Raw genomic sequence first — 26,628 nt, 5'->3', positions numbered from 1 at the left:
TTATTCGAGCCATTAACTGGAGTGGGTGGCAAAAGTTTTGTTTATCAACAAAGATCGCACGTGCAATACAGAATATATACACAAGTTATGCAAAGTACGAGTAACGTTGTCGCGTCACTGATATCGAGATAGGGCTCTAATGTCGCCCCTCGCTCCAACATTACTGTTGCCCGGGCGGCGGTCGAAGCGTGAACAAATTCTACATTATAACACTGAATTCTTGCGAGTTGCGTGACGGTGTTAAATCTTTTATTTTGTGAAAATGATTGGCAATAATATCTATTTTTAGAAGATTGTTAATGTTACTTTTATTTTATGCTTTATAATCTATACTAATATTATAAAGTTGAAGAGTTTGTTTGTTTGTTTGAACGCGCTAATCTCGGTAACTACTGGTCCGATTTGAAAAATTCTTTCGGTGTTGGATAGCCCATTTATCGAGGAAGGTTATAGGCTATATAACATCACGCTACGGCTAACAGGAGTGGAGTTACGGGGGTGAAACCGCGCGGAGCAGCTAGTGATTGATAAATAATACCTACCTACTCAATTTTTATCAAATGAGGTTTTTGAGTTGTTTAATTTTATAAATGAACATACACAGTACGCTATTTTGAAATATTTGCGTTAAATGTAATTATAGTAGGTTTCTGAATTTTTAAAAACTCGAGTAAATTAAAGCAGCGCCCAAGTGATTAGCTTTAAATTATCCATTTGCACAATACCCATATACCCCTACCCCCATTTAATAGGCACAAGAACTTTTTGTTCACACCTGGATACCCTTATGATGCAGCATCATAGATGAGAGCATCACAGGCTGAGAGTTGGCAACCCTTTTTTTTCTATTATTTACAATTTCCGTTAAAATACGTAAAATATAGCTGCAATTAGTATATGAAAACTGATTGTAAAATGCAGATGCCAACTTGCGATAACAACACACTGCTAATCGATTGCATACTTTCATTTAAAATTAATTTCATCAAAACCACATATACACAGAATTATGCAGTAGGATCACAGGATAAATGATAAAATGAGATTGTCATTAAACTGACATATTGTAAAATTAAAACGTTGGACTACATGCGATATCTACCACTCGACTCTACTGCGACAGTACCAACACGTACTTGCCCAGGATTGTGGTCTAAAGTTTACTTGTGGGTATTGTATGATGTATCTCAGAAGAGAAATCAAAATAAATTAATGTACCTCAATTGCATATTACAAGTGTACAGTTTAGTAAAAAGAAAAATTGTAAATTTGAGTTCTTTATTAATTCAAAGTTACCTGACGATGCACTCAACTTTTTCACGTGGATTTATCTGTTTTGTAGAGCCTACTAGACTAGACAAATTATGTTTACTACAAATATACACACCTCTAATTTTTGTTCATTGCCTTAGGTACATACTTAGAATTTATTTAATATTTTAACATACCTAATATACAACAGTCAATAAAAGTAACAAGTAAGTTAATTTAATATGATGATAATTATTGGAGAAACTAATTTTTTTTTAAATACGGATATTTACAGGAACGTAGTTACCTACAGTGTTCACGGCCCGTCGCGCACATAATTTGATTATTAGCAAAGTCGATCGTCAACTGCTGCAATCAATTCAAAGGGGAAAGAGAAAAATACATAATACATATACAAACTATCTATACCTTATAGCTGACCAAGCGCCGAACGATCTGTTTTCATGTTACCTCACTTACCGTAAACTAAGCCCGCCATTTTCAGAAATTAGAAAATTATTTAATAAGCAGTAACTATTTCACCCTTTACATATTTTGCTTTTGAGAAAAAAATGTACTCGTCCTTTTGCAACTTTGTATTTATCTATAGGTACAAAAAAATAATCTAGTGCATTCAGGGCTTCAAACGGGAAATTTTTATAATATCTTCTCTCTCTATCTATCTTCTATAATTTTTATAATATATATCTAACAATTTCTACTATCTCTTGTGTGAGATATAAATAAACAAACATAGAGCTTGAGCTAGAGCAAGAGCATTCTTTCGGGATCTTTTCGAACGAAAACTGGAATTCAGTGTTATTCAGTTACATTACTTATATAGAATCCTGTCGAACGCACTAAGAACAACGAAAGAATGCTCTACGTCTGTTTACAATAAAATTTTTTTTTTCATAGTGGGGCTTTAATGAGCATTCGCTTGTTTGATATAAGTGCACCGTAATAGTATGTTATATAATATACTAGCGGTCCGCCCCGGCTTCGCCCGTGGTACCTACATGTTTAAACTATCCTATCTCTCAAGTTGGATCGAACTGCACGTGGTGTGCGAATTTTATTATAATCGGTTAAGTGGTTTAGGAGTGCATTGAGGACAAACATTGTGACACGAGATATATATAAAGATGTAAGTATATGTAGTTTAAAAAATTAAAACACACTTAAACTCATGAAAGGATTGCATTCACAATGATCCTTCATAAGTGTGCAGTTTGAATTCAATCTGTCCATTTAAAATAGGTCAAATGCGAGGCCAAAGGTTACAATACAAACATGTAGGTTGCATACAAACATGCAAGTGAAGCTGATAAAAGAGTGTTAAAAACGACGAAATCTACGAAAGAGAAGTGATTTTCACAGATTTTTCATAATGCATGAATTTGCACGGTCTAAACAAAACTACCTACAGCCAATTTTTATTTAATCTGATTACTTTCGTGACTTCAGTCGTCATTTACTTTATACCCAAACAATGAAAAACTATATGTAAAAAAAAGTAAAATTCACATACCTAACAACGTGAACAAAGTGTCATTAGAATATGAACACATTTTTTTTGAACATTTATAAACTTTTCATTATATTATTCAGATCTAGTTATGAAATTGTTATCACTGTTGTGGACGCACTCCAGTCAGGCGCAAAATCTATAATGAAATGATTTCCACCTTTTCAATCTGTTCACAAATCACAATAAACAAAACTAAAACGCAATTTAAAGTACAGGGCAAGGCGCTGCGAAGATTCGTGTTCGTGTGCATCTCGTGTACAATGTGCTTTTGTGTGTGTGTGTGTGTGTGTGCGGTCATGATCGATGCTGTCGCGCGGTTGCCGCGCCGCTAACTTCCGGTACGTTGCCGCCCTAGACGCTTAGGACACGGCTTTGAAGTTGCGGTCGCTGAAGCGGGAAAGTCCCATAGGAATTAGCGATTTAAACGTTTGAACAAAACTTATTTTTGTAACAAATTGAGGACGACTTATCAGAAATCTAATGAAGCGAATTATACAATAGTATTTTGCTAACATTTCGCAATTCCAAATTTCCTACTCATCATATGAGCCGTTTTGCATGAAAACTTAACAATCATGTACCTATCAATCACTATCTAAATTTTCACGTTTATAATATGTAATTGTAAATAAACAATAATTAAATGTTACTCCTGGAATGCATCTTGTTGTAACAAAGTAAAAAATAAGTTACAAAATATACCTACCTAATATTCACGCATTAAGTCAAGTAAATAAAAAATAAAAAATTTTAAATTCTACATGTAAGTGTAATAGAAAATAAAAACGATAAGCAGGATATTGGTTAAGCGGGACTTAACCAATATCCAACAACTTTATTTTATTCACAACGTATTTTACTCCATTTTCTCTTATTGAGGCTCAATGAAAAGCTTGATCGTTTAAAATGTTATTGGTCCGTAGCCTGTACCTGTTTTCATGTTTAATTCATCATGTATTTTCTAGTAGTAAATCTCAAAAAACCTTTCAGTTTCAATATTTAACCCTACAACGCATGATTTTTTATTTTCGTCTCAAAAAAATATATGTGATTCTCTATAGGTATTCTCTATACATGTAAAAAAATAATAAAGAAAAATAAAATTCACCTAATTAGTAGATATTTTTTTAAATTCTGTCCATATGTGAACACTATGCACATACACTAAGTATTGGCTCTTACGTAGGAACAATCAACAAAATGAAACATTTCTTTTTACTGATGCATGCTGTAAAAACAATTGTTAAAGTATAACTAAACACGAAACTTTTCGCAAGATATAAACGTTTTCCCTTAGCACTGGTGATACAATTCTCCTTCCAGATTGGAAAGTGATCTTAACTTTCACACCCGTACATATCGGGGGTAAGGATTGCTGCATTTGATTTTTTATCTTCTCAATCACTTCATCTGTTACAGAAGGCTACCTGATTCTATTTTTTTGTAACGATGGACCACACATTCAAAGACTTTTAGCAATCTCCAGTTTATTTTTTTTAATTCAGTCGGTGTTCATTCTTATACCCTTTTGTTCAGTAATTTATGGTGAAGATTTCGAGAAAATTGTAATTTATTTTACAACGTAGATACTATTTTAGTACTCATTTTTATTTTAGACTAGCCAAAAAACTAATATACAACTTATTCCCAAGAAATAATCAACTCCATCCATACGTAGGCTTTTACAACTTTAGGACCATCTACTTCAGTTGGTTTTTTTCCAACAAATTTTTTTGATAAAACTAAGAGTTTGTTTTCCTACCACATTACTGTGCTAATTTATATTCCATCATCAGCTATTCATTCTTCTGAATATCCCCGTTCTGTATTAGTACCTTTCAAATCTTTATTTCCAAAAAATGGAGAATGGTTGGGCTGAATCTTTACAGCTAGACTTGTTTTTCATGGAAGATGTTGTTAATCTAATATAGGTACGTAAATGTTATGTTAATTAAATTAAATTTAGATTGCGGTTGTGCATCTCTGGTATCTATTTATAGTAGAGCCATTTTAATAGGCAACATTTGACAGTTCAACAAAATTCAACAACGTAACCTAGTAACGATGACATAGAATAACATGATATTTCGTTTTGTTAGAACTGCACATTTGCTTAACTTTTTTCAATTACGATTACATATTTATAATAATAATGACCGATGCAACTAATTTTAGGATTTGATTTTACTGATAAACCATTCTAAACATAATAAACATTTTCTTATTTAAAGAACTGACGTCGCTACAATTTTGTGTCAATAAACCTTTTTTCTTTTTAAATACCAGAGACGTTACTCTAAAAATCGAAATCTGACATCTAGAATCGAATGCATTGATTACTTGGAAATAAAAATCATCATAAATTATTGACATGTGTTTCAAGTTCGATTGACAAATGTTTAAAGTCCGTATCGATTAATTCGCTTTAATCGATGTTTTTAAGCAGGTTACCACCCTATGAAGATAAAATTGATAGACGTCAAATGTTGCCTATTAAATTGGCTCAACTATACTAATGAAATTTGGCACACTTATAGTTTATGTAACGGAGGAAGGCAGTAGGTTAATATTATTAAAATGCACGCATTTATTAGTTCTCTTTCTTTTTAGTTATATTTGGTCACAAGCCGAATTGCGACCACTGGGCGACCACTACTAACTTATAATTCCATAAGTTTAAGCGTATCGCTTTTCCTTTGCCCATGCACAATATGTTTTTAGACCCGATCGAGATTAGAAATATGATTATTATATTGTGTTTTCACATGCCTAATCTTGTCTAGGAAGCCGTGACATTTTTGCTTGTCGTATAGTTTTATGAAAAAAAAATTAAAACAATTACTTCTGTGGTAAAGTTGTTTTAAAACGGTAAAACCTAATACCTGAGGCTTAACCTGAGGCTAGGCAATATTTAGAAAGGCATTTCGATTTAATAAGATAGCACAGCGTCGGAGTAGGTATGCGTTATTTTTGTACATAAATTATTTTTATTTGTTTGACAGTATCGCTCTTTACTAAAACCAATAACGAACATCTATTGTACTCGCATATATGGTAAATCGTGCACAAAAGATTGCAACTAGTTTCAATCAATACTTTAACAATAACACAATGCCCGCGACATAATAGTCCTTCCTGACGTTTCACAAACGCTGTCTACGTGACGTCAGACAGAAACAGATCAAAATGAATAACCAATCTCAAATTCATATTCCTGCTAACGTGCAGACGACTCGGCTTATCTGTGTTTAATTTAAAATTAATACAAACAGGCGGCGCGCCGGAAATAAGCTTAGAGAGCCGAACACGGGGTGGCAGTCAAGGGAGGGGCGAATTAGGCATCACCGACATCCTATTAACGGTTATTAGTAGGTAGCACTGATTTTACGATTGGCTTTCTACCTCTCTCCATCAGATTACATGCATAGTTTATACTTCCGCCATGATTTTGATAAATATTCTCTATTATATTATCTATCAATATAAGCGATAGTTGTTTAAATGGTTGGTTGTGTTTACAACCAACCATGTAAAGTGCACGTTGATTGAGTGAAACCTATACAGAAATGTTCAATTTTCTTTTTGCATTTCGATTTATCTCAGTAAGGGCATTTTAAATAATGAACACCGTTTTATGCTGTAATTAAAAGTGCGGAATTTCAAAATAAATAGGTACGTGAAATTCTTCAACAAATAGTAAATTCAGACTGATTGCCAACAACAAAAGGACGAGGCTGTATGAAAATAAGTTTACTGCGGTGAGCTTTGATAAATTCAGATAAAGTTTTAATTGATTTAGCTTAAGTTCGTAGACATTTAAATTATATGGTGTGGTATGTTTGTGTTGTCACTTACACAAACGTTTTATAAACTATCCCGAAAATCAAGGATCTATTTTGTACTATTATGTATGTCCTAATCTTCATTTACCTTTATGTATTATTATATCTGTTTCTTTTTAATTATAATTACACTAACTAATTTTCACTTGTTCTAAACTTATAATAAAAAATCTTATCCCTGTGTCTACGACGATATTGTTTTATTTCAAGATTTCTCTCCTGGCCGACGCTTTAAAGTGGTTATGATTGTTGAACTACTACAATACGTATTTAAAATAGAAAAGCCAGTTATTTAGAACAAAAAAAGTCGCCTTCGAAAAGCAAAAAGAAAACTGGCAGTTGATGCTTCATATTAAATGTTTAACTTGGTTTGGGCACATAATATGTGATTTCCAAAATGTGGGTTATAGGTGTTCTAACAATAGTGAGCTTCGACTGGCGGCCCGGATCTCAGTGTCTCCGCTCCCCGCCGCTGTATCCGGCAGATCCCCACCTGGGAGGGGTACGGGAGGGGCCGGGAGGGGACACACAATGGCTCCTCTATACCCCCACAGCGCTAATCCAGTGAAAATGAGATTAAAACTGTCTTTGTAACGTTTTCAGTATATAGGCATGAAATGGCTTTGTTATTTTTTTCAGTTCAATAGTAATATTTTAAGCGGCTATGTTTGAATTCGAGCTATACACGATCCACTTAGACGGCCAAAGCACAGATAATATAACATACTATACCGGACCAAAGTATAATATAATATTTTGATATTTTTATTACATTTTATTTTCCATCTACCAAAAAATATATTTAAATGCTCTACCTCTATACAAAAAATATATTATACTAGCTTTTCGCCCGAAGCTTAGCCCGCGCAGTCAAAGAAAAACCCGCATAGTTCCCGTGGGATTTCCGGGATAAAACCTATCCTATTTCCCGGGGTAAAAAGTAGCCTATGTCCTTTCTCGGGTATCAAAATATCTCTATACCAAATTTCATGCAAATTGGTTCAGTAGTTAAGGCGTGATTGAGTAACAGACAGACAGAGTTACTTTCGCATTTATAATATTAAGTATGGATTACATGTTCCTTAAAATTAATATAACTGCCCTCTATCGGAAGCTTAAAACATCAACAGGGTAGTGAGCTTTGAGCTTAATGCCACCTCTCGTAATAATTTAAAACTATTGTAAGTCATTGCAGCTTACGCGTTTCGTGCGAGGGGTAGATTTTATTTTGTGACATGTGCTGCCCTACAGTGGAGGCAAATAAAAATTTTATTTGGTACCTAAATATTCGTATTGGTATATCGTCAGCCAAATCATTTCATTTAATATTTTTTAAGAAACTAAAATATTAAAATATCACAATTTCTAAATAGTTTTTATACATATACATATATCTATACATTATTTTTGTTACATTTATTGTGGCCGTATAAGTTCAAGTAGGTAAGTTATGAACGAATTAGGTAACGTAACGATTGCTACTAAGAAAAAAAATTATATTATAAAGAGTAAAATAATATATTTGTAAAAATCAAAAAGTAAATAAAAAATAAATGTCCGAAAAATTAAAAATATGCATTTCATTACTTTTTCTTCTTTTCTGCTTTTAATTTGTAAATTAGTTGAGATTCCAACATTTGCATATAATCGTAATATTTTGTTCCCCATGGTGAATAAGAGTGATACCAATCTTTATACATTTCAAAGTCTGTTTCACCTGTAAAAACTCCATCAGCATCTAAAACAGATGCGACCACTTCCATAGGCTCTAATGGCTTATAATACAACTGTGCGACTCTTCGGCCATTTAGTAAGTTGTCAACGCCCTTTTTTATGCTATCAATATCATATCCTCTCAACGCTTGAGCTACACAATGCACGTCAAACTCTCTATCCATTCCATGATATTTCATTAACATCCTGGATAAAATGTAGGATATACTACCATAATCAGTTCTCGGGATTAATATTGTTGAAGGAAAAATTTTATACATGGGAGCATTTTTTGCTAACCAAGGTTCAGAAGCGGTTCCTAAAATTAATATTTTGTCTTCAGTTAATGAAATTGGTTTTATAATTTCTTTGAAAAAGTCTTTTTGGAGCCTGGTTACATCAAACATTTTTTCTTCCTTAGGAACTTTCTTATAGAACATTTTGTCAGCGTTGTCTACCAATATTACAGTGGGTTGCATTATCCTACTTATTTTGTTTATTAGCTGAAACATTGTCTTTAAATTTTTCGGACCAGGGAATTTATCGTAAACGTTCATGGGAGATAAATCAATCAAAATTGAATTAGTTTCAGTTGCGATCGCATAAACTAAACTTCTCTTTCCGGAACTTTTGGGTCCTATTAAAAGATGTGATCTAGTAGCATTGGGACAGGATGAACCCATTGCCAGAAGGCACCGAATTCTTATTTGCTCTTTGACATCTCCAATACAATGAGGAGGAAATGTTGGCGTCCACAGAACAGCACGCGTGTCAGCAGCTGCATAGTTTCTGTCTCCCCAGAAATCGTCTAATGTGATTCGTGGATACTTTCTGACAATTCCTTCGTCTACCAACATCTGGAACATTCTAGCGGGAGGAATTTTCTCAGGTTTTGGTAGCTTTACTTTTTTAGGCTTTTTTCTTTTTTTACTTTGTGGTGGTTTTGCAATTCCTGCGGCATTGTAATCCAACTTCAATGAGTTTTTTAACATATTTAGTTCTAATCGCATCATATCATCCACAATTGGTCGCAATTTTAGTTGAACATCTTTATACGCATTTTCCGTAACGAGTTCTTTTATAAATCCCTTCAATACTTGAATAGGTGCATCAGGCGTGTCGATATCTTTCCACTGATTCTGATAGAGTTCCCAAGCTTCATGTAGTGGTTCTAAACTTTTTCCTATTGTGATATAAATACCAGGGTCATTATCTGGATTAAGACGAGATTTTTTATAATCAAGTAAACGTTTTTGTTCTCTGATTTTAGCGTCAGCTTCCAGCCTTCTTTTTTCTTCTCGAGCTGCCAATTTTTCTGCTTTAATTTGTTCTTTTGTTTTCGGGGCTCCAGCTTCTGCCTTAAGTCTCTTATCTTCTTCTGTTCTCCATTCAATGTATTCTTCTATTGTGAATGTTTCACCTTTAACTATTAAAATAGATCCTCCTTCATCCGGCCAAGGAAATTCATCGAAAAGTCGAACCTCATTGTACCATTCACGAAACCATTGTCGAATTTCATCGGATATATCTTCCATAATATCGCCTTCTCTCAATCTAAGTACACGGGCATTTTCTTTTAAATTTTCTTCTAGCCATTTTGTATAATACATCTGTCTAAATTTTCTTCTGTCTTGTTTGACTTTTTCTAATTGATTTTTTGCTGACGGAGGCGTCCAAGAAGGAATAATCATCCCTAATTTCGCCTTAAGTTTTATGTCTCGCTTATGTTCTCTTTTTATTTCCATGAACCGTCGGTATAGTTTTTGTATAAGTTTTGCAGCTTTTATTTGTAATGCTTCTCGTGCTGGAGGTTTTTTGGTTCCTGCAAGTTCTAAATACAAATTAACATCTTTATTGTATTTTCTTACCTTCTCCCTTGTCATACACCGCGATCTCTCCATTCTTTGAATATTATTAACACATTCATTATATTCCGCTAATAGCCTTTGCTCTTCTATTTCCTGTGGAGAGAGTTGTATTGATGATGCTGCTTCAGATATTTCCTCGCCCATAGCCATTTTTCTTTTAAATTCCGCCTCTTTCTCTTCTCGTATTCTTTCTTCTTCTTCTAGTCTCTCTTGTTCTTTGCGTTCAATTTCGGATGGTGTTGGTGTTGGATCACCGATTCTGTTTCCCGATAAAATTTGATCTATAATATATTGCATTTCTTCTTGTCTTATTTCAAATGGGTAATGGAAAGGACATAAAACTTCGATATCTTGAGGGACCATGAGTAGCTGTTGAAGTGCATTGTCCGGGTAAGTAAATTCAAAAGCTTCAACATCTTCCAGTGTCGCTTTCAGTTCGTAAAGACGGCACGTAATAGCATCAAGGATTTTTCGGATATATGGTCGTCTTTGTACTTGATGCATTTGATCATAGCAATCACATAATTTGTTATATATATCGCAATACTTGCAATATACTCTTGCAACCAATTCAACTGCTGTACCTTGAGGTTTAATTCCAACAAAAGCTGCAGCCAACTCTTGTAAGCGTTCATCTTCGGAAAATGCAATTTGCATTTGCTCTTTCATTTTCAGCCATCGTTGGTAATAATCTTTGTTAGACATATTAAATTTTTGTGATCAAGGAAATCTGTATCAAATTGTTGTATATTATTATCAAAATTATAGGTTTTTGTTCTAAACCTATCTATCAGAAAATAGAAATAAACAAGGAAATAAATGACAAGACAGGCTTGACAGAAAGAATAAATTATCGATAAAAAAGATTATATAAATAAAATATAGTATGCTCTGCGCTAAGGCTCTGCGAGAGAGTTCTTCATTTGATTAAAATTCTAGTTATAATACAATTTAGCTTAGTAATTTAGGGATTTAATTCATACTTTTGCACAAGTACATATTGGCATCTGACGATGATGTTACGAAACCGGTTTTAGCTTGATCGTAGTTTTCAATTTTTTTGAACTATTGAATTGTATGCTTCATTTCGAAATATAATACTATAAAATACAATTATTTAAAGGTACAAACTACTGAGATGGCCAATTTTAAACACTACCTTACATTATGTAGACTTAGGTTAACTAATAATGACTGTATAAAAATTGAAGAGATCGATTTTAATGCATATTAGCAGCTTTTAACTAGAAGAGTATCGTTAATTATTCATGCACGTATTTAGTTGATACTATGAAGAAAAACACTGTTTCTGTCCTAGAATCAATACATATAAAACGCATTCAAAACTGACTATAAACTCCATAGATAACTATGGAAACCTGCGTATTGTAACCTACAAAGCCTTCAGAACGAAAGTCTGAAGCGAAATGAGTTTACAAAACGAGGGGGTTGAACAATGATCGTTCAGCCCCTGTGCTGGTTACAATAAAAATGTTTCAAGTGCGCCTCCGTACGTTCCATTGAACATTAGCATCGACGCACGCGTTCGCTGCTCGCATCCGGTGCGCGTGTCGCTTTTCTGCATACAAATAATGGACGAGCGATAGCGACTTATAGCAGAACATTATATAAGCGGTAGCGGCGTATAATAGCCGCTTTTGATGTAAGATACCTATTTGGTGTTCGTGGAGAAAGTTTATTCATATACAGTATAAGCAATAACACTTGTCAATAACATTTAACATAGAGAGATCTAAATGTATGTACTTAAAAACTGGTTAGAATCTCAAAACTTGACCTTAACCCCAAATGTAAAATAATGCGTTGTGATCTTTGTTACGATGCTACCATTAAACTCTATGCATTATAACGTTGTCAGCAGTAGGTAATTGAAATATTTTTTATTATAAACGTTCAAAAAATTCAACTTTAGACAAAAAAAAAACAAATATCCTAATTTATTTACACGCTTTTCACGAAAACATTGATCATATAAATGTAACTTATGTATGTTATTTTCCAGTCTATGCACTCATATAAAATAAACAATTTATAATGCGTTTTTAGCTTGTAACTTGGCACAGCCACTGAAACAGCATCGCCCAAATGCAATGTAACAATGATTTATTTAGTCCCTCCTATGTATTCATTACTGGTGTAGAAATTTAAGCCATTAATTTTGTTAACTCTGTCTCGGTCAATAAAACAAGCTTGGGGTGATGCTAAAGGGATCGGCTTGTTATAAAGTCTACTTTATGATTATTTTCTTATCTTAAACAATAAATTATATTGAAAAGGGTTACGTTAAGTTTTGTTAATTACTTGAATATTTTATTTAATAATTGTCATAATCCATACTAATATTATAAATGCGAAAGTAACTCTGTCTGTCTGTCTGTTACTCAATCACGCCTAAACTACTGAACCAATTTTCATGAAATTTGGTACTTATGGAGATATTTTGATACCCGAGAAAGGACATAGGCTACTTTTTATCCCGGGAAAATGATGCCATCCCGTAAATCCCACGGGAACGGGAACTATACGGGTTTTTCTTTGACTGCGCGGGCGAAGCCGCGGGCGGAAACCTAGTCTAAAATAAATGGAAAGAAGTAGAATTTTAAACGAATAAAATTTAAATATACTTGTATCATTTCTATGTGTGTTTTTAAATTTTATAGTAATTAATTATTAGATCTAGGTGATCCATACAAAATCATTCTGAATGTTAAGTAATCACCGAAAAAAAACTACACAATAAATGTTATCCATGACCTCATAACTGACGACTGATATACAACGAAAAACTTGCCGTTTAGCTAACATGCATATAGTTCCATACTTTAACACCAGGGAAGCGTCTCCTCCCCACAGTTCTCACGAGCTCGTCTTCATTAATTGTTAATCTGGTAGCGCAACAAATTAGTCTCTCCACCCATCCAGTTAGTCCGTTCCTACCGGAACCGATCGGAATGATTGACGATACTTACAATGGAGTATCATTCGGAAAGCTGTTTGATGCACTATCACTAGTCTCCTTTATAGCAATTTGGTAAAATTGCTTTTAAGTTGATTGGCTCAGGTAAGATTGGTCTTTGTATAAGAACAGGTAAAACTTGATAGAAGAGCGTTTCTATATATGGTATGTTTACATTATAAAAAATGTAATATTGTGTTTCAGTGAAAATTATTTAAAAAGGACATTAGTTTTTAATTCAATATACTTTCGCGTTTGTTTAATAACATACGAAAACCAAGCGAAAACCGAGAACTTTAAAAAACTAGTCAAATATAAACAAAAAGCTGATCAGCCACTTATATTAAGTCAACCCTAAATGTTACAGCAAAATGTATATCTGATCTTTTGTAATTGGTACCATTGGAATACCATGAGAAAATTCCCAACGCTACACGGTTGTCACCACAAATTTGTGAACTCTCGAAGCAATGCACGCGCTATCATTGGATACGCTTGCTGGGGTCGATCTGACCCCTTAACGGGGACCTCACATTATTCGAACATGATTATGATCTCTGGAATATGTTATTTGAATACTTGTTGGTTAGAATTGCCAATTAAAATTGATAGTATTATTAAAATAATATTTTCGGACAGATCTATCGGTTAATCGGATAATGCTAGTATGTTGAACTTTAAATAATAAGTATGTGAATATATTTAAAGCTGAATACAGAGCAGTTTCATTTCTCTGTACTACATATTTTATATAGGCTCTATTTGTAGTGCAAGTTACGTAGTGCGTCTTTACTGCTCTATCTTCTATGCGATACAATTTTTTTCTCACATTTTAAATATAAACCATTAATAAATAAGGGTGGTATTATGGAACGTATCGAATGGTAGTGCCACTTCAACATCGAGAGCTCTTAATTACATGCAACATGTGACGACGCGTGCCGAAGTTTAGTCACGGCCCTGGGTGGCCAATGTGGATCTGTTTGTTCATTTCACTGTTTTTCACTTTGCCTTATATTATATAGTTAATGCTCGATGTTATAAAATAAAATACTACGCATTTGATGGCGTTTCCTGGGATTTGAATTTAAATTTCAACTATTATAATAGGTAGTATTAATACTATTCTATAATAATTTTAAACCGATTATTTTATTAATTGACTAGCTGTTCCCCGCGGTTTCACCCGCATTGCTCCGCTCCTGTTGGTCTTAGCGTGATGATATATAGCCTATAGCCTTCCTCGATAAATGGGCTATCTAACACCGAAAGAATTTTTCAAATCGGACCAGTAGTTCCCGAGATTAGCGCGTTCAAACAAACAAACAAACAAACTCTTCAGCTTTATCATATTAGTATAGATTATAAAGCATAAAATAAAAGTAACATTATAGTCCTTTCCACCTAAGATGATTTCTGTGACACATCGATTTTTGACACGTGTAGAGATGTCGGTTACTGAAATCGTATCAATTGTTTCCGATAATCGATAATATTCTATATGGAAATGAAATCGATTTGAATGAAGTACCAAAATTAGTTTTTTCGGCATTTCGCCAACAATTAACTAAGGAAACTTAGCAAACAACAGGAACAAAAAGTCAACAATAACAATTAGTAACAATAACAGAATACCACGTAAAGTATCAATATAAAAATGCAACTTGTATACAAGGCTGACGCACTCATACAGACGATTGACTCGATTAACAAACGATCACAAGATGGGCGCCGATTATATGATTTTCCAACTCTATGATTTTTCAACGATCCATTTCATGTACACGAATTGCGTAGGTATTATATTTTTGTGTTATTTTATTTTATTTTTCATTATATTAAACTAAACAATACTGTTTTTTATTTATAAGCTTAAGATGTTTCATTTTTATATTTTTGGTAATAATGCCGCCATAAAATAAAAATATTATGCACTAAAATTATTTTGACTTTTTAAACATAAAATTCGTAATTCGGAACACGATGAAGTGTCACAGGAATCATCATAGGTGAAAAGGACTATAACAACATGTATTTAATGAAAATTCATATTCAACCTATGTAGAAGGTTGGTAATTATGCATTTTTCTTTTCTTTCTATTCTATCCACCGAATTCTTCCAGTTAACAGGAAATAAAATTCTGTTTATCTTACTGTATATTTCATTTCTAATATTTTAACCATTAAAAGTTATTTGTAAGATCTCCAACCCTTAAATAGTTACCGGCTCACGGAGCGAAATAACCGCTCCTTTGACGTACACGATAACTTTTAATTGTCATCTCTCTTTGACTTCATGCTTCGCCTACCCCACTTTAAATCTTTGTGACTGACTAATTATCGTCACAATTGCATCTAGGTCAATTTAAGATTTGATATAATGATTTGATGACTTACTTCAAGAAGAGATTCTTCCCTTTGTTTGATATATATTGAAGTGTTCAGTAAAATGCAGTAAGTAAAGCAAAACGCATAGACTATCTTCCTAGTGTTTTTATATTCACAAACTATCTTTGCTTTCCATTGGTTCAGACTTAGTAGTAGTAGCACCAGTAAAAAAATACCGTGAAACGACCGTGAATTGCTTGCACTCAATACCCGACTTAAAATTGTTAGTAAAACTCTATAATATGTAAATAAAACTAAGTAAAACATAACCTGAAATATAAATTAGACATGAACATACCAGTTCCATACAGTACTAAATTATTTAATAGAGTTTATAGTCCATTCTCACTTTCCATTAAACCGAGTTAAACTTTTCACAACCGAAATCGTTTGGGGCTGGAGAATAATAGTTATCTGAATAGCCATTTAATATCAGGGACGTATGTTCATAACTTGAATATATGTATATCAGTTTTTGCGATAGCAGACTAGGGGCGTGACGTCATTAATCAGGTTGCCACGGTGACGTCATTGGGGCGAGATAACTGAAAAGTTATTTACTTTGAAGATACCATGCCGGTGAATAAATTGCTAAATAAAATAGATATTATGTTGACTGGATACAATTTCATTTGTATTCCTAACCCTGGGCTATAGTAGGGTCTTACTGGCTTACGTAGGTATATTTTTGTTGGTCTTTATACCAAGTATTTAAAGGACATGGAGCAGAAAAGTTGAAAGAAAACATTTCAAATTTCGATTCATTCTAGTAATATATATAAACTTTAAACAAGGTCTTGTCAACATCTACAATGCAAGTGAATGAAATAAAAATGCCAATGCGTATAACCATAATTTATTAGCCATACGACAGAGGGTCTATCTATAAAGAAATCCGTTTCAAAATTTTTGAAACTAAATCACACGATAAAATAATATCCCGTTAGTAAAATATATAAGTTGTGATAACGAAACACGATGCTTCCCCTTTTTTATAGCATCCTAAATAATAATACCTTACAAAGCATCGCTGATAATCATAAGACGCACTACTAAAAAATAAAAACGTAAATATTAGGGCACTTACCTGAACATTTGGTTGACCTTAACGAGTCACTGAGACTAGATGTAGAGTAGCCCTTACTTAATCCGCTTGATAATTTTTCTGTACCTAAAAATTAATCGGTATTAAAATATACGAAGATTACACGAACATTGTTAAAAGATTGGGCTTATATTAAACTGCTCGTTCCTACTAAACTAATACCCAATTTTTCTATTGATTTTACGCCTTGAAATTGAGGTTATTATCCGTTAAAATGTATTTTATAAAAAAATAGAATTAATACTGTAGTTAACATTAGTAAACAATTTATAATCACCCAACACCAAATTATGTGCATTAATATTAACTTTCGTATTTTTAATTAAATATGGACTTTGCAATTGTTTTTTTTATCTCTGTATTACATACAATTAAATTAACCCATCCCCAATACCGATCACTTCCCCATCGAGTATCCCACGCTAAAAAGTTAACGCATCATTGTGAACCCGGAATTACTCTGCGCAGTGCGCAATATGTTTTCAAACTATTTATTTATTGTATAAATATGCTGAGGCACTTTCGGGTCGAGCAGAACGCATAAATCTAACGGACGGGGGGACATCGCATCATTACTGGTGTTCCTTTCGCACAATTAAGTGTTCATTGTATTCGCCACGGTTCCCATGAAGTGGCACCAAAACAACGTCGTGCGCGTGCGCAATTGTGACGCGAGCCATCTATTGTCAGCTATACGAACTAAAAATCGTGTCACTCTATCTAACCCATTATCATCCCTGATTTATACTTCGCGCACGAGTGCCCTTCGATTGTCCTATAATTGTTTGTTTGTTGGTAATCCGAGGGATGAGTGGGAATTTTTATTGTCAATAAGCGTATTGACTTTGCGGTATTATATAGTTCGTCCAAGTCCAAAAATAATATCTTTAATTTACGTTGTGAACTTATTATTTACAACTCACACAAAATTAAATTTATACATTTTTTTTTTAATAGAAAACGCAAAAATTTAAAAGGGGTACAATAAAAGTAAACGCCATAAAACACGCATAATCTATTTTTATTATCTGTGAACTGTAAAACTCGTCATTGATTCTGATTAACCTCGCCGCTGAATAGCAACCGATTCACTAATGAATATAAATTATGAAACAACCCCAGCCCTTACGCAATAAACATTAAAAAATCAATATACGCATCGCGCGAGTTATTATTTATTGATATATATTTTATCACGATACAATCTAAAGTACGTACGTAATTGATGATGGTTGAACTGTTTTGAGATCCCACTGGGCGGGAGGGAATCATTTTCGTGTTAACAACTCTTTAGCTTAGCCCCTGATGGCTTATAAATTTTAATACGCTCGTTCCTAATGACCGAATACAATGGTTGATACAAATGTTTGAAAAAGTTTAATTATGTAGAAGATATTGATCAGAATAATGACGATAATAGGTAATTAGGTAAGTTTCTGCTCACATAAATCTCAGGAAATTTAAAAAAATTAAAATTACTATTCATAATTTTATTATTTCCTTGCTTCACTGAACGCTATGTTAAGGCGATCTTCACACTGCCCCGCACCACGCTGCATGTTGCGTGACAGCGTGTTTAACGTTACTTGTAAGTATCTCCGTTTGTATGGAAAACACGCACAGTCCAACACACTGAAAATGCAACCACGCGCGTTCATACGGATCACGCGCATACACGCGGAGAAACATGCACCCCCGCGCGTAGGTGCGGGGCGAGACGCAAGGTATGGCACACCGAACCCCGCAGTGCCGCGCGTCGTGATGCTCAGTATTGCACGACCACCACAGAGAACGACGAATAAATGAGAGCCGCCGTGCGTGAATCTACAAACGCACCTACGCGCGTGAGTGCGCAAAAAAAGCCGCACGATGATGCAGATCTGCACTCCCGCAGGAAAGCGCGTAGGTGCGTCGACACGCAATATGCAGCATGATGCGGGGCAGTTTGAAGATCACCTTAAGCCATAAAGCACTTGATGACCAAACATACACACGTAAAACGGCACTATATTACGTACTCTATGTTATTCATATTTTAAAGTTAAACCATTTAATTGTTTTAAAAGTTAACTGCATTGAAGCATTAATTGTAATTACAGCTATACAGTATACAAGGTATATAATTTTTTTCCTCAGCGATTCTATATAATTTTTAATAAAATTTATTTTGTATGTTAGCTTTAAATATCTGAAGAAACTTTCAAAAGATAAGTTACTACAAATAAATGATAATAAGATAAAACTTAACGAGATTCAATAAACCGATTATAGCTTTATTATAGCTTGTTATAGCGAAGCTACGTCTAAGAAATGTAAACTTTATAGCAAGGGTACTCTACCCCTCTTTCTGGCACGTGGATTTTGCACTAATTTCAATACATTTATGTAAATATTCACGTTTGTATTCATTTTGTTTCTTGCTTGATATTCTTGGCTGGAGTTGCCTGTATATCATCGCAACGGACTAAAACGGATATGAATAAAACTTATAAGAGCGGCAATTCTATTTTTATTTGTTTTTATGGTAATAATTTATGTCATGTGTTTGAAGAAAAATTTATTGTATCTCTGCTCTTTCAAAGTCCTAAGCCATCTCAAATGTTGAATGAAATAAATGTTTATTTAATATAAATATTATATATGTGCGTTTGCGGTTTGTGAAAGAATTAAAGCATATTTCAATACTTAATGAGTAATTTGGACCCTTGATTATAATATTCCTTAATTTAATATTTGAACATATTTGATTAATTGAAATTACTTACAATAAGTGAAGCTGGGAAATATTATAAAATAACATAAGTATATCGCATGTAAGCTCAACATTAAACCACTGAACCTTCAAATTAAAGCTGTAGATCAAAAGTTAAAGAGGTGGTCTTGTACACAATATCTCAATATAAGTAAATATCTTGAATATTTAGAGAATATTAAAAAAGGGCAATTTTATTTCAAATACCTAAGCGAAATGATACCTATAAATCTACGAGCCTATTGCCTCAGCTGCCGACATTTGAAATGCTGCAGTGTTGAAAATTTCAACTGCACATTTTCCTTGACAATCGACCCCCTCGTTAAGCCCCGGGAAACGCTGCACCCCCGGGTAACTTTCGGAATAATGAACTGTACGAAGATAATAAAATTTTATTTTTTGCTCAAATAGTATTTATAAGGCAGCGATGATCCAGCCGGGGCGGGCGTGGGCGTCGCGTTGCTATGACAACCGTAGGGATGTAGGGTAACCCGCACGCCCAGATATTCTCCCTTTGAGAGATTGTTATCCAAAGAAACACCCCACCTTGCTGTACCTACAGCCTCCCAGAGATATCAAAAGGGTTTAAACGCCTACAATCAAAAGTATAACGTATTGCTGTACGATAAGGTGTAAAATATTAAAATCACAAATAGCAGGTCGAAATCGATATAATTTTCTGCTATGTTAACTATCTCCTTTACGAATCTTACATGGAGAAAACGAATGATAATATTTCAATATTTCATATAAAAGCAAAAATATATTTGAGTATGTAACATGAAGAAGTACGAGAATTGGTAATTTTGTCCAGTTAAAAAAGAAATTGAATGCATTGTGAAGTAATATACAAATAAATATAGGTACCTACCTACCTATTTATACATTAAGGTCACTGCACAAAGCGCGGATACAAGGCGCTCATTAAGTTATTAAATGCATGAATTGAATATGTACGTACCATTAAAATAATTTGTGTTTATGTACGAATCCAATAATTTTTATTCCTTTCGTCATGTTTGCCTAATATAAAACAATGTCGCGTCTCGCAATTTGATGCGATTTTATTTTACATACGGAGGTTCTTCAGGAGGGTTTTATATAGTAATTGTTAAGTTTTAATAAACGCTTAAATAAGAAAAATAACGTTAGAAGTACTATAATTGAACAATATTACTGACAATAGTTACCGGGCTAGTTTGTAAAGTTCAGTTCGTAAATTTACACAATACAACAATTATTTGTTTAAGTTATACAACCAGCCTATTAATAATGAATTGGCCTGGCTACAACTCTACAGGATTCCAGTGCCTAGTTACTAAGTTTATAGATTAAGCAAGAGCTGTGTCAAGCTAGATAAATGCTATAATAAGAAAGAAACTTACCTAATCCTTTATTCTTATCTACAGACCCGAGCATCGACTCCTCTGTCCTAGACGTCCGTCCGAAGCCAATAGTGCTTGTGGCATCTTGCCCCAGTTGTCCCCCGTAAAAGTCACCGAACGCCGTCGCGGTCCCCAGAAGCCCTGATCTGTCTTGAAGCGCGGCCTTTGCTTTCTCTACACTCTGTTTCAATTGCTCGAACGTGGACTGGTGGAGGCGGTACGGCGGCCATTCTGTGGCAGGCCACGGTTCTTCCTTAAGAGAGCTTCGTTTTAATTCTAAAGCCCCGCTGTAGGAGCAACTACTTTCGTACATCGCAACTTTGACGGCCCGTAGTGCGGTCGCACACTTTAGTCCGCGAACGTCGATCCTAGGACAAAAAAATATTATAAGATAATATAGGATCAGACAGCCAAAGGATATTGATGATACATAGAATCAATATTATGTTGCGGTTTAATTTATGTTATTCAATTTAATTCAAAACAACTCTTCTATAGTAGGTAAAGGTTATCGTTAAAAATGTTAATTTTCTTTATGTTATAGATGTTATGTTATGTATATAGTATGTAAATAATAATTTATTTATAAGTTTTCTTTTATTTTATTAAATTACAATAAAACGCATTATGTTATGAACAGACATTAAACGAATTGACTATTGGGCTCAACGAATCTCCCTGATTCTCAATCCTCCCAAAACAATTATAGGAAATCCCAAAGTTGTTGAAAAAATAGCGAACTTCGACCCTATCATTACTATTAATACAAGGACAACTGATCGTCAGCGTGAAGCACGTAAGTTAAGATTATTTTTAGAAGAAAGCCTGTGGTTTGGAAAACATATCAACAAGATAATTTACAGTTCATTGTACGAATTAAAAATCATTTAGAGGATAAGGAATATATTGAATATTAAAACATCTCTACGTATAAAACTTTGTGATGCATTTATCCTCTCCAAATTTAATTCCGGCACTGTTTATGGTCCCAGATTACTCTCTCGCACAGAAACAGCAATACAACACGTTCAAAATGCGTGAAGGGCGAGCGCCTTTCTGCTGAAACATCACCAAGAAGTCATGTCAGTCTATAATGCGGTTGTAATAACGTTGTATGAACTATGAAGCATATTATTTACTCGTGTTTTAATGGAAAATAGACGCACGCACATTTTGACAATAAATGTGTTTATTTATTTAAATTGGCTTGATGACTGTAAGCCCACGTTTGAATATCAGATCGATACAAGTAAAATGGAACACTACACAAGACACAAGCCAGACAGATTTTTTTTCGTAGAAAGGATCAGTACACTCGAACAACGGAGAGATATTATCGACATGATGCTGCTTTATGACATAATGCGTAATAGACTGGACTGTCCAAATATTCTCGGTAATATATCACTACAAGCACCGTCATTACGAACAAGGCATTGCCAACTATTAAAGGTTCCTCTCGCTTCAACCAAACACCTGCAAAATTCTACACTCTTCCGTCTACCTGATATTTACAACAAGAAATTTTCAAGTGTTGACATATTTCATCTCTCCCGTAACAGTTTTAAAAAAGCAGTAACAGACATCACCAATTCAATAATTTCTTAGTTTACCATACACATTCTCACCACACTACACCATTATACACTACACACACAGTACACACACTCACACATCCAAACATTCTATAATGGGTACGTTTTCCTCTTTTTTGTATACCATGTCCAAAAAAAATATATATTAATTTTTTCCACTTTGTCATTGTTATAATTAATGTAAAACTACTGTCACATTAATTGTCTTATTATTGGTATTCCTTTTTATTGGCGTATTGTTTAGTTAAAGTTAATTATAAATATTGTAATACAAATAGCTGTAAGGAATCTATGTATGTAAAAAATAAAATAAATAAATAAATAAATAGAATGTACTACATAAGAGCGTATTCAGAAAGAAAGCTTGAAACTTATAAGCGCTTATTAGAATCAACATTGTAGCAACTTAGGGCGTATTCAGAAAGAAAGCTTGAAACTTATAAGCGCTTATCGGCGCTTATCAGCGCTGGTAACCCGCGCAGGAAAATACATATATGAACATGCGCCGATCAGCGCTTATCGGCGCATGTTCATATATTTTCCTGCGCGGGTTACCAGCGCTGATAAGCGCCAATAAGCGCTTATCAGCGCTTATAAGTTTCAAGCTTTCTTTCTGAATACGCCCTAAGTTGCTACAATGTTGATTCTAAGTCATGTACTAGTGTCAAAAAAAGTTAATTTTAAACTATTTTAATAATGAGTAAACACTTATTGTGGAGTATAAAAATCTTGCATCAAACCTTGTAAAAGCAAATACTTACAGTGGTGTACGTTTAATTAGAAACCATTTATTTAACATTTGTGTAACAGCGTATAAGAGATTAATTATTAATTAAAATAATGTAATAGAACACCCGTTTATCTAGTTTCATAAGAAATTGCTTAATTTTAATCAAACGTTAGCTTGAATTAATAAAAAAAAAATTAAATTAAAGTCTGATTTCCGAGTGTTTGCAGTGTGGACAACAAATTAGAAATAACACGGTTCGAATGTTCCAAATTCAACCCTGTTGAAATATCGCCCATATTTTTTCTTCTACAAATATTTTCACCGTTTTTTAAAGGTTCTATCAACAGTTTCTGAAAATTAATTAAATTTGTCGTGAAAATAGGTAAAAGTAAGAGCTGTGAAGTAGGAAAAATAATTTCAAGTTTATATTTTGACAAAAACTGGAGTTACATGAAAATTGCAAATCATTTAGTGTTCTTTAGGTATTCAATGTTAGTCTATTCAAAAAGCATACTTCTGAAACTCGAACATGAAAGGCATATATGATTCTTTTAGCAAAGTTAGATCCATAACAACGACGCGATATCACGTCGATATAATATATAGAACGTAAAATACTCACTATGCCCTGATGTAATATTCCATTGCAACTTATCAAAGATTCGACAATGAAAATATCAAAATTTCATTCTTTTTTTTATTTTGGGTTATCAAATTATAGGTCTACCAGAATCTGATGGCATATTTATATTTAAGTAATAAAAGATTTTCATGTGGCAACTTATTTGACAACTATCAAATTGGTTGTCAAATTATTTGTCTTTTTTGCAGTTGATAAATAATTTTTAGGATTTTGTCTAAAAAATCTTCGAAAATGTCGAAAAAGCCGCTGTGATCACAAGCAAGAGGTGTTGTTTATAATGTGTATAGAAAAATATTAGATGAAGAAGGGTCAAACACATCACAATTTTCAATTTAGAAGATTTTATTGGTAAATTGGACTTACCCGCTTTGATACTTTCAATTAAAAAATATTATATGTAGGTTACTATAATATTGTTTGTTGATTGGAATATAATTTTATGAAAACTTATTACAGGAGTTTCCAATACGGCTATTCGTCAAGTCCAAGCTGTCCAAGTCAATTTTATAATGTGTGTATCTGTTAATACTTACGAAAATAAACATAACTAGTTTTATTTTATTTTTATTTTATTTTATAAAAAATTATAAGCAGTCTAGCTTTCTATCGATATAACATCGATATTTTCACATGGCATAATGATAATGAACATACAAATATAGGTATGTGTAAATAATAATATGTATTACCTGTATAAAAGTAATATGTATATTATACAAATGTATCTACCTACATAATATTAAGTGGATATCTCATTATTAGACATCGGATTATATGCACTAACAAAATGCCAAAATATGCATGCAAATATGCACTAAAAAATGCCGAAATATGCACTAAAAACGACTGATATGCCTAAAATATGCACAATACAAAATCAAAAACCTTTATTATTTTTATATATTTTAATCAATGATTGTACAAAAAAGAGGGAAATTTTCTTAAAATTAATATAGTTTTTGTGGCAATATACAATTTTCGAGCGCAAATTTGTGACATTTGTCACCCGCGAGACCAGTTTTGCCACCTTAGACCTTTTCGGGCTAAATCTAGCCCTTTTCTGGAATTCAACCCGTGTTTTAAGTTTTTAGCCCCAAAAGGGGCTTCCAAAAGCCCTATTTTGAAAGGCTAAAAATTTACTTAAAATGGAGCCCATTTTGTAATTTTTTGCCATTTTACCATGCCAGAATAGGGTTTGTTTACTCGCTGAGCGTTCTGATTGGCTAATAAAGGTTAGTCAACCAATCAAAACTCCCGTTACTTAACGAAATATGCACGATTGGGGGAAATAGGCTAAAATATGCACTAACGCCGTAAATAGAGAGTTTTATGCATTTGCATATGCAAATATGCAAATGCATATAATCCGATGTCTACTCATTATTAAGTACAGTATTGTCCACTTATGTAATGTGACTAATGATATTGAGAACAAACTAAAAAATAAGCAGTATCAAGATCGTTCAGTCCATTGTCCCTAGGGTTGCACACTCAAAATTTTGATTTCCCTAATTGCCATCAGATTCTGGTTTACCTATAATTATTAGTATTCGTTTTTTCACTCTGTTCTCTATGGAGCACAATTAAAAGTGATATCAACCTGACAAATTTCTCGCAATATACCTAACAGAGATTTGTACGCAAATAAATATAAAAAAAGTATGAACTGTTTCTTACATTTTTTAATAATTCGTTCTCCTACTAGTGGTAAATTTATCTGTAATATGACAATAATCATAGATTGCAATTTGCATGCTAATAAAACCTCACCTCATATCGGAAATTCTCTTTCTTTTTGGTCGCTTTTCAAGTTTCTTGCTATTATCCGTGGTGACGATTAGTGTGGTATCACATTGCAGTGATACCACACACTTTTCCTTAATTACCGCAAGTATCTTGTACGCAAATCACACGTATTTATTATTTTTTTAGCATTTAGTGGCGAAATATTTAAAAGTATTTGACGATCATGTCCGATTTTTAAATTTCAAATCAATTTTATAATCACAAATTATACAGTAGAGTGTTTGAATAAATAACCATAAAAGTTCAGAGTTACTTCACACTAAATTTTTTATCTCACTTTAAGAAACTGATAAAAACGGATATTTAAACGAATATATCACATCACTGCACATGAATGCTAAACATTAACGTCACACCACATTTAACATTTATTTTCTTTATTAAGAATTAGTTCGGATTAATTAGTTCATTTTTTAAGATCTATGGTGGTAACATAACCGTATCCTTCCAGCGACTGTAATGCCGCGCCTGCGCTGTGCCACTCAAATTGATTGCATCCGGCATAAGGGAAATGTGTCGTATAACCAATTTATTTACTGGTCGATTTGACCACAGACACTAGCTCATTTAAACGCAATACCATACCTAAAACGACATTAGAAAGTTCATCTCGGCGCAACAACGCAGGTAGATGCGCCGTGATTCCGCTACTTCGGTCTAGTATTGACTAATCTCCATAGCACCTATTAATGTATAACAATTTTAACCTGGCATAAAAACTATAAAACACAATAAACAAATAACATCAGTGTTTTAAATTCAAAAATATATAATGATATATTATTTTACACGTGAAATATCGCATTATTAGAAAACGACACCAAAAGTAATGAAAGCCATCCATCCGATCCAAGCGCTATAACGGGAACTGTAAATGAAATGCTTCGTCAATGGTATCAACATTTCATAATGAGCATGACAGTTCGGCGTAATATCCGAACACTCATCGTTACAATTAACATTCAGTACACGGGCAAAAGGAAATAATATTGCTTAATTACCCAGAGAGATCGCATGTTAAACGACAACTGCATTACATAAA

General features: G+C 33.5%; 2 protein-coding genes across 2 annotated transcripts in view; both read right to left on the bottom strand.

The window, feature by feature from the left end:
• Ets65A (DNA-binding protein D-ETS-3) overlaps positions 1-25,676 on the bottom strand; it is a 54,147-nt gene extending 28,471 nt beyond the window's left edge. The window contains exons 1-3 of the mRNA XM_090103094.1: positions 25,551-25,676; positions 20,813-21,180; positions 16,658-16,741 (exon numbers count right to left, since the gene is read on the bottom strand). Of these exons, the coding sequence (XP_089959220.1) occupies positions 16,658-16,741; positions 20,813-21,180; positions 25,551-25,555 (457 nt within the window). The 5' untranslated portion in view covers positions 25,556-25,676. The remainder of the gene's footprint in view (positions 1-16,657; positions 16,742-20,812; positions 21,181-25,550) is intronic.
• On the bottom strand, positions 8,208-10,910 carry LOC149911128 (dynein regulatory complex subunit 11-like). The gene has a single exon (XM_090103074.1). The coding sequence runs from the start codon at positions 10,908-10,910 to the stop codon at positions 8,208-8,210; it is 2,703 nt and encodes a 900-aa protein (XP_089959200.1).
• Positions 25,677-26,628: the final 952 nt, after the last annotated feature.

The sequence above is a fragment of the Colias eurytheme genome, chromosome 1 (assembly GCF_061535395.1).
Source record: "Colias eurytheme isolate Ceu_HAF_F1 chromosome 1, ilColEury1 Martin Lab GWU primary, whole genome shotgun sequence".
NCBI classification, from domain to species: Eukaryota; Metazoa; Arthropoda; class Insecta; order Lepidoptera; family Pieridae; genus Colias; species Colias eurytheme.
This window is presented reverse-complemented; position numbering and strand designations above follow the sequence as displayed.